The sequence below is a fragment of the Otolemur garnettii genome, unplaced genomic scaffold, assembly GCF_000181295.1.
Source record: "Otolemur garnettii isolate 467f Iridium unplaced genomic scaffold, OtoGar3 scaffold00013, whole genome shotgun sequence".
Taxonomy (NCBI): domain Eukaryota; kingdom Metazoa; phylum Chordata; class Mammalia; order Primates; family Galagidae; genus Otolemur; species Otolemur garnettii.
This window is the reverse complement of record NW_003852408.1, coordinates 16167313-16177409: the sequence shown is the minus strand read 5'-3', so window position 1 is coordinate 16177409 and position 10097 is coordinate 16167313. Positions and strand designations below refer to the sequence as shown.

The 10097-nt window shown below is 42.2% G+C and overlaps 1 protein-coding gene across 1 annotated transcript in view; it reads right to left on the bottom strand.

The window, feature by feature from the left end:
- PECR (peroxisomal trans-2-enoyl-CoA reductase) overlaps positions 1–10097 on the bottom strand; it is a 35302-nt gene that overhangs the window by 5578 nt on the left and 19627 nt on the right. The window contains exons 6-8 of the mRNA XM_023510371.1: positions 7981–8105; positions 6442–6549; positions 942–1053 (exon numbers count right to left, since the gene is read on the bottom strand). Coding sequence (XP_023366139.1) covers positions 942–1053; positions 6442–6549; positions 7981–8105 — 345 coding nt within the window. The remainder of the gene's footprint in view (positions 1–941; positions 1054–6441; positions 6550–7980; positions 8106–10097) is intronic.

The window sequence follows — 10097 nt, the reverse complement described above, 5'->3', positions numbered from 1 at the left end:
CTATTATTATTATTTTTTTGAGACAGTTTCATTTTTATCACCCTTAATAGAGTGTGGTGGCACTGATACAGGACAGGTGGCTCCTCAGCCAACTCGATGGCACTGAGGGGTGGACCTGCTGCCTTCAGGTGGTGTTGGTGCAGTGGTAGCCGGCAAAGGAACCAGTTGGCTGGAGGCTGGGGGGACGGGGGAGCCCTGTAGGAGTAGGAGGCTCCAGTAGCCAGAGGGGACAGACACCTGCTGAGGAGACACCAGCGCCTTAGGTCTCCCTCCCCTTGCACTTATGGCTAAACAGGGAACCCCCCATTTCCTAGGCCTGGTCAATTTGATTTAAGTTTCTAGGCCTGGGAATGAAAGGGATTGTAGCCATTCATTTGCTACTGAGTTCCAGCTAAATGTAACTATAGAGGACCCAGGCCGGCTAAATGTGTTCCTGCTATGTGTAACTACAGAGAACCCCACGTGACTATATATACCCTATATATACCCCGAGAGAGACAGAAAGAGACGGACCGAGAATGCTTTTTCGCTTTGGTGTCTTTGTATTCTTTTCTGTAAATAAATCCTGTCTTACCACTGATCTGTGGTCTGGATTCATTCCTTGAATCACTGAGATCAAGAACCTACTGAAGACGAAATTCCGGTATCAGCATCTCAGCTCACAGCAACCTCAAATTCTTGGGCTTAAGCAAATTCTCTTGCCTCAGTCTCCCAAGTCGCTGGGACTACAAATTCGAACCCACCACTGAGCTACGGGTGCCCCGCCAATAAAGATATTTAAATATTTTCTGTGATGAGGAACACTTCCTTCAAAAATCATATCACAAATATAAACATCTTACAACTTTTGATGTTCTACAGGAGAAATGATGTAAGACACTTTGGACACCTGGACATGAAAAGGTGTAAAGCCCATGAGTACTCAGTCCTCTGGTGCCTACCTGGTATCTCATAGCCATGGGTGTAGAAAGACTGGCCCCCATCCACGTCCACCAACTGTCCGGTGATAAAGGAAGCTGCAGGGGACAGCAGGAAGCACACCAAGGAGGACACCTGGAAGCAGAAACAATTGTGCACACACAGAAAAGCAAATCCTCCCCACTGCCGTCTGTTTCCCGTTCCCCATCAACCCATCTCAAAGCACATGCTTGTAACATGAATCCCCTGTGTGTGCGCCGTAATCTGACAGTACACAGACAGCTTCCTCGGTCTACCTGAGCATCCGGTCAGTGACTAGGGGAAAGAAGGCAAGCTAGGAAGGAGCCTGACGTTGCTGAGACGAGCTACACATCGTGGGAAGAAGCCAAAAGCGAGCTCAGTGCTTCATCTCTGCTCGTTCCCATTTCAAACAATCCAGTTCCATTCCCACCTTTCATTGTCCACCACAACCCCACTGCTGTCACTACCACATGACTTTTATATTCTGGCCGCTGCAATGGTCAATGTGCCTGGATAGCAATAAACTGGCATTCTGGTTTATTCAGTCCCTGGTCCTGTCAGGCCAAACACCCAGCAACACACAACAGGAGGTCTCTACAAGAGGAACCACTGCATCCCCTAAAAATTCAGACAGTGAACTGGTGAATTCAGCAACATCTACTCCCAAAACCAGGAAGAAAGAAATTATTTCACTGCCTGCAAAGGAACTCTTTTTTTTTGAGACAGAGCCTCAAGCTGTCCCCTAGGTAGAGTGCCATGGCATCACAGCTCACAGCAACCTCCAACTCCTGGGCTCAGGCGAGTCTCCTGCCTCTGCCTCCCAAGCAGCTGGGCCCACGGGCGCCCGCCACAACGCCTGGCCATTTTTTGGTTGCAGCCGTCATTGTTGTTTGGCAGGCCCGGGCTGGATTCGAACCCAACACTTTAGGTGTATGTGGCTGGCACCTTAGCCACTTGAGCCACAGGCGCCGAGCCAGCAAAGGAACTCTTATCTAAGGCTTTTGGCAGAAGCAGAATTTCCCAAAGGGTGATAATAACTAAACACCTGTACTAGAATCCCTACGGAAACTGACTGAAACTCCAGGTTTCTAGGTCCTTCTAAGAGCAAAGAAATTGTAAGACCCAGGGTGGAGCCTTAGGATCTGAAATTTTTAAAAGCCCCCAAGTGGGGCCAGGACTAAGCTGAGGCTAATGAAGTACCTCGGGGATAAGGAGGTACTCTCAGGATTGCAAAGCCATCCCTGAGAATGAGTGCGGCCTTAAATTTTGTGCCCACACCTTGCTAACCTCATCCCAATCCTGGCTCTCTACAAAGCACTATAAATTTGTGTTTCCAGGGCTAAGGCTCTTTGAGACTCTGAGAGCCTGGAGGGCAACCACCACTTTCTCCTTAGCAGCTATACGAGAACTGCACTAAAGTGGGGGGCCACTAGCCATATGGGCCTTAAAAAACCCACTTTCAACATGGCTGGTCCAAACTGAGATGTGCTGCAAGTGTAAAACACACACCAGGTGTGGAAGACTTAGTATGGAAAAGAGAATATAAAATCCCTCATTCATAATTCTTTGTGTTGATCACATGTTTAAATGCTCTGGATATATTGGGTTATGTCAATTATATTATTTAAATTCATTTCCTCTCTTTTTACTTAATGTGGCTCCTAGAAAGTTTAAAACTACAAAAGTTGCTATTATAGTTCTATTGGACAGACCTGGTCTGGAGCTAATAATTTAAAAGCCCCCACACTGTTAGGAAAGGCAGATTGGACTGAGCCATGGTAATAAGTAGCAATCAGAGCTGGTTTTCACCTTGTTTAATCAAATCAGTGACAACTTACCCCAGGCACACATTTTGCTAAAGTCAGCAAGAAGAGACTCCAATTAGCTCTTTTCTGAAACTTTAGCCAAACAACCACCATTTTACTCAAGTAACCATAGCCTTCGCCAGTCTGCAAATCCCAGTAACCACACTCCCTCCCAGAAAATATAAAGATCAGTAGTCAGCTCTTCTTAGAGAGATTGTGCCTGACCAGCACACCTCTTCCTTATTTAAATATGTAATAAAGTTAGCTCTGTGCTGAATTTTGTTTCAAATCTTGAGTGATGGCCGCATCCTTTGACAGTGTTGATCATATATAAGCACTTCACAAATGTTTACGGAATGAAGTTATCTTTCTGTAGCCCTCCCTCCTAATGAGATTTTGCACCACCCACCTTCTAATACAATGTTTCAACCATAGATTAGGCTCTCATTAAATAATACTGAATTGACATGAATCTCCCTGCTAGGTAAAATGTGTATATAAAAAGAGCTAAATATGCATGATGTTTGGCTTACTTTTGGAGTTCTATGTGGAACTAAATTGAACCAAAGCACTTTTTATCAACACCAAATTAACTAGGCACTATAGTAATATTTTCAGACATATGTTTCTTAACTTTCATTCTAAAAGCATATAAGAGAGTTCACAGATGGTCTGGAAGTACTGGTTCATTCGAGTTTTACCAGTGAATAAACACATTTAGAGACTAGCAACTTGTATCCATGTTACTACCTGGGTAATAACTCTTTTAGCTCAGTTATCTGTTTACTTGTAGCTCCCTTTATTAAAGACCACAGTGATTATAGATTAATATGTTTGGGTTTGAATTTCAGCAGAGGAAAGATAAATAAATCTTACATTTCTTAGTGGTCCTGAGAATGTAGCAGACAGCTGCAGAAGAACTCTTCCTCCAAAGATAAGAAAGAACTTTACACTGAGCAGAAATAGTCTTGAAAGAGACTATGTAAAAAACGATAGCACCCTGGTTTCTTGAGAAATATAATCATTAACTCTGTGATTTTTTTTGTCTGCTAGCTAAAAACTTTCCCATGATCTAACATCTATAACTATAACTTTGTAACTGTTACTGAGCTAAAATAAATAAATAAGGTATAAAAGAGTTCGGAAAGGCTGGGCACAGTGGCTCACACCTGTAATCCTAACACTCTGGGAGGCTGAGGTAGGTGGATTGCCTGAGCTCACAGGAGACCCCATCTCTAAAAAACAGCCAGGCATTGTGGCAGGCGCCTATAGTACCAGCTGCTTGGGAGGTTGAGGCAAGATAATTGCTTGAGCCCAAGAGTTTGAGGTTGCTGTGAGCTATAACTTCACAGCACTCTACTGAAGACCACAAAGTGAGAGTGTCTCAAAAAAAAAAAAAAAGTTTAGAAAGAAAATTCCCCAGAACTCAGTGTTTTATGCCCTGAAGCAGCTGAGTTCCCTGGGCAATTAAGTTCCTCCCTCTAGCTCTGGTGCAAAGTGTCTGTTGGTTTCCATTCCCTGTTTTCCTGCAATAGCCGGAAAGACCATGACCTAGGTCTTAAGGTAAAGTGATTTAACCTCAGCTGCCCTTTGTTTCCTAACCTGTGAAAACAGCACACGCTCCCTCTCCAGCCACTTGAGGGCTCTGCCAAGCACTGCACTCTGTTCCCAAGGGATACTGAGAGACACCTAGGGAGCTCTAGGCAGTTCTTTTTGAAACTATAGCTACAGTCTGACCCTCTGGATTCTTCCTCCAGGGGCTATCCCTTAAAAGGAGGCAACTCAGTCCTACATAGGCAGCCAATGGCCTGATGTGAAAATTCTGCACACCTGCAGACTCTGAGACACAATCAGTCAGGGGACAAAACTCTCTCCTGATTCTGATCTCACTGCAGCCACCATTCTCTCTCCCCTTCACAACCAGACTTTTCCAAGGAATGTGGCAGGTCAAATGCCAGGCAGCCCTAAGACCTTTTCAGGGGATTTGCAAGGTCAAAATTACTAAGTTCTTATTTGTCTTCTTCACTGTGTTGACATTTGTGTTGCCATTTGTACCAATGGTACCAAAGCAATGATGGGAAAAAGTGCTGGAGCCTGAGCACGAATCACAGCAGGAACATTAAATTGTATTAGTCATTAGACTACGGAGTCATTATAGTCTCCACTGGCTCATGAGGGGGGGAAAGCCAACTATACTTTAGAATGTCCTGATGGCACAGCAAAAAATTAATTGTATTAAATCTCAACCATCAAGTTCACATCTTTTTAATATTGTGAGTGGTGAAATCAGAAACATACCCACAAAGCTCTGTCTCAAGGAGAGGAATGTGCAACTGAAAGGAGAACTGAGTTCTTTTCAGGGAACACCATTTTTTACTTGAAAGAACTACTGACAAACTGCAGTTATTCACACGTTGGTATTTGGAAAGTTTTTTCAAAAACAACGTGAGACTCCCACTTCAAAAGAAAACCAATGAGGACTATCAGTTGTTAATGACAATATTTGAGCTTAAAAGGGAAAATTAGAATTTTGGAAAACTTGCACCTGCCACCATGAAACTTAACAACTTTTCTGCAGGTTTCTCAGTGGACTTACTAACAAATGTGATCTTTTGGCTCTGCGGCTAAGGCGCTAGCCACATACACCAGAGCTGGCAGTTTTGAATCCAGCCTGGGCCTGCCAAATAACAATGACAACTATAACCAAAAAATAGCCAGGGATTGTGGTGGGCACTTGTAGTTTCAGCTACTTGGGAGGCTGAGGCAAGAGAATCACTTAAGCCCAGGAGTTGGAGGTTGCTGTGAGCTGTGATGCCACAGTACTCTACCCAAGGTGACAGCTTGAGGCTCTGTCTCAAAAAAAAAAAAAGTGATTTTTTTGATGGTGTATAACGAATTGTATGTCAACATTCAGAAGATCTACTTAACTCAGTGAAGCTATAATTCCTAAAAGACTAATGTTTGATATTACAAAATCATATATGGGTAAAAAGATCCAGTTAAACTAAGAGAAAGATTTTCTTTTTTTTGAGACAGAGTCTCACTTTGTCACCCTTGGTACAGTGCCACCGTGACATCATAGCTCACAGCAGCCTCAAACTCCTTGGCTTAAGCGATTCTCTTGCCTCAGCCTCCAGAGTAGCTGGGACTACAGGTGCCCAACACAACACTCGGCTATTTTTTACAGACGGGGTCTTGCTCTGGCTCAGGCTGGTCTCGAACCTGTGAGCCCAGGAAATCCACTGGCCTCAGCCTCCCAAGTGCTAGGATTATAGGCGTGAGCCAGCCACTGTGCCCGGCCTTATGAGATAGATTTTAATGTAAAAGAGTACAAAAGTTCATTGATGTGGGATTCTACATTGCAGCTAATCTTTAAGAAAATCAAAGAATATTCCCAATTATCTAAAAAGTCTATTAAAATGCTCCTTCCTTTTACAACTATATATTTGCATAAAGCCAGATTGCAAGAGAAGGTGTTTACAACTTCATATGCTTTAGTCAAAACATTAAAAATGTTATTTATGTTAACATATCATGCTCTTATTAATACTATTTTTAATGAATTAACATTTTTTAGTGGGAGTGAGAAAAATAATCTTGATCAAATAACCAGACCACATAAAAAGGACACCAAATGCTACAAATTTCCAAAATATAAAGCATTGTAATTCCAGTCAATGCTACAAATATACCTTACCTCCTCGGGAACACCAAGTCGCTTAGCTGGGATATTCTTAATGAACCCTTCAAATAACTCTTGTCCAGAAGGATAGTTATCCATAGCAGTCTGGGAATAAATTGTTCCCTGTGTTTAAAAATAAAACAGAAACAAAATAAAGTATCTAAAATTGCATTTTAATTGTAAAGATATCAAGCATTCTATTGACTAATATCAAACATTAGTGGCTTAGTTTTTCCCAATATTGTCAAAGGAGTACAGTTAACCACTATCCACAAATGAATTACCTGAATGCTCATTTTTGTGACCTTCTCTTCCTTAATAACCAGATGAGCCCTAAATATTTTTATGAAAGTCTTGCTTTAAGAGCTTAATAATGTAAGTAAATGAGAGAGGTACAGTGCTGCCATGACATCATAGATCATTAAGGCCTTTGGCACACTGGGACAGGGGACTCTATTTTACCCCACTTAGACTTCTCTGCTTTGCAAGATTGAGCTATGGCTGTGTGACACTTAAACAATGCAGCGTTCTCTTGTCTCTTCACCTGGATTGAAATCACAAACAAAATAAGCCAAAATTTCAATTGTTCAAGAATTCTTTTATGTATCTTTCACTAGATATCAAGAGCTTATTAGGTCAGGAACACTGTTAAGAACTTAAGAACATTATTACGCTACAGGATGAAGCTGTTTATTATGGATTCATCACTACAACGCAGGTTATAGGGAAGACAGCAAAGTAAAATGAGAACATCTGACAGTGTTGATTATTCCAAAAATTCACTCCTTAAAGCACTGCTTTTCAGCCTTCACTGTACATTAGAATTTTCTGGACTGTTTTTTAACATATAAAGGCCTAGACTTTATGACTTGGGATAAACTTCACATATTACTATTGTTTAACAAACATTTTAAGGATACTTCTAATATGTAGTCTGGATTGAGACCCACTGGCTTAATTTAACCTTTTTGACAATCTGTAAATCAAATACTTCCTGAGGTGGCACCTGTGGCTCAAAGGAGTAGGGCACCGGCCCCATATACCAAAGGTGGGGGGTCCAAACCCAGCCCCGGCCAAAACTGCAAAAAAAAAATGAGAATACTTCCTGTAATACAAATTAGACTTTCTTTTTCTTTTTTTTTTAATTGAGACAGAATCTCACTCAGTGGCCCAGGTGATGAATGCTGTAGTGTCACAGCTGACAGCAATCTCAAACTCTTGGGCTCAAGCGATTCTCTTGACTCAGCTCCCGGAGTAGCTGGGACTACAGGCACCTGCCACAACACCTGGGGTCTGGCTCTTGTTCAGGCTAGTCTCCAACTCCTGAGCTCAGGTAATCCACCTGCCTTAGCCTCCCAGAGTGCTATGATTACTGGTGATTATTGGCATGAGCCGCCATGCTGGGTCTTCAAATCAGACTTTCTGATTTTATCTATGTTTTAAAGTCAAAGTCTCAGTAGTATATGTGCATATTAACAAAAATCTCTATCAACATCACAAATGGAATCTGAAAAGTAGGATTTGTCAACAATTCCACATAGAATGTTTACCCACAGGCCCAACACAATTGATCCTCACTCCACTGGAGGCCCATTCCAAGGCTAAGGATTTGGTGAGGTTGTAAACACCTTCTCTTGCAGCTCCAGAATGCCTTTGAAAGACAGAAAATAAATAACATTATAATCAGCTTTTCTTGAGCATTTGTCTCTGTTTTCAAAGCTTCATAATTTTAAGGGGGTAGAAGTGTTTTTGGTTACATGGAACAGCTTTGCAACGCTTGAGTCCTGGCTATCTGTATGCCATCTCCCAGATAGTGTGCACTGTACCCAGCAGGTAGATTTTTGCCCCTCCCCTTCTCCTTCTCCTCCTCCTCCTAGTTGATTTCCACTGAGTTTTACTTCCCTCTGTGCACATGAGTGTTCATTGGTTAGTTCCAATAATGAATACATGTGGTGTTACATTTCTCCTCTTAACCAACTTCATTTATTTATTTATTTTGAGACAGAGTCTCACTAAGTCACCTCAAACTCTTGGGCTTAAGTGATTCTCTTGCCTCAGCCTCCCAAGTAGCTGGGACTACAGGCACCTGCCACAATGCCCGGCTATTTTTTGGTTGTAGTTGTCATTGCTGTTTGGCAGGACCGGGCTGGATTCAAACCTGCCAGCTCCAGTGTATGTGGCTAGTGCCCTAGCCATTGAGCCACAGGCACCAAGCCTCTTAACCAACTGCACCCGAGACTCAAGTAGTTAATGAGGATCCTCTCTGGGACTTGCTGCCACTGGTAGCCGTTTGTTCTGGGTTGATTTGACACACTCTCTCATTGAAGATTTAGGAACAGCAAGTGTTGGCCTGTCTCTCCTGCTGGTACTCTTTTTGCCACATGAAGAGAAGGTCTGCCTGAGAATGCAGGTGGACGTGAAGGAAACAGAAACAAAGGTGAAGCAGCTTCCTGCCAACATCCAACCTAACATGCCCCTTGTACAGCGTTCTGTCGGTACCAGAATCACCCTGGGGGGCTTACACAGATGGCTTGGCCCTGTGCCCAGAGTTTCTGATGTAACAGATCTACAGTGGGGCCACGCAATTTGCAGTTCTAACAAGTTCCTGTAAAATGCTGATGCTGCTGGTCCAGAAATCACACTTAAAGAACCACCGCCCTAGATTTTTACCTAAGCTAAGTCTAAATTTTATTTCTATCCCATACAACTGAGGGAGTTGTGAATAATACAGGAATTGAGTAGAGTACTAGAATAATATAGGAATTGAGTAGGTACACAGAGGAAGCAAACTCTCTGCTTATACAGTGACTAATTTGAAGTACAAAGCCTTAGAAGCTTTTGGGGAAAAATTCTGGGTTATCTTTTAGGAATATCAATTTAGCAGTTCTATCTAAAATCAGATAGGCACATTCATGGTATTCAAATCTAAATGAACATAGATCAGTTTCATTTCAACACCTTAACAGAAAAACAGTGCCCAGACAGTGATGGCAAGTTTAGTAACATCTAGATTAAATTTGCCCCATAAAACACAGGACATCCAATTAAATCCAAACATCAGATGACAAATACATTTTTTTGTCACAAGTATGCCCCTATACAATATTTGGAGTATATTTAATATGGAAAAACTATTCAATAGGGCATTCTATTTTTCTTTTCTTGGTAAATCTGGCCATTCCTAATCTGAATGGAACTTTGTGTATGTGTGAGGCAGTCTCCTGATGTTGTCCCAGGACTGTAACCAGTCCTCTACTGGTTATGTGTGATTCTGACTTTTGCTTACAAATGGTGCCGCATGTACAGCTTTGTCATACTCTTTATTAAAAATTGTGTTGTTTGTCCCTGAAAGTTCCTGGGCTCAAGGGATCTTCCTGCCTCAGCCTCCTGAGTACTTGGGAATATAGGTGCCCGCCACCTTGCCTGGCTATTTTTTATTTTTTTTGTAGTGATGGGTTCTCACTCTTGTTCAGGCTGGTCTTGAACTCCTGAGTTCCAGGGATCCTCCTGCCTTAGCCTCCCAGAATGCTAGGATTATAGGTGTGCGCCACCATGCCCAGACTGAACGAGAATGTTTTAGAAGTACATTTTTAAAGTCCAAATAAAGGGAAGTGTGAGTTAAGGTTACAATTCATTAGAAGTATTAACAATCTCTTTTTTTTTTTTTTTTT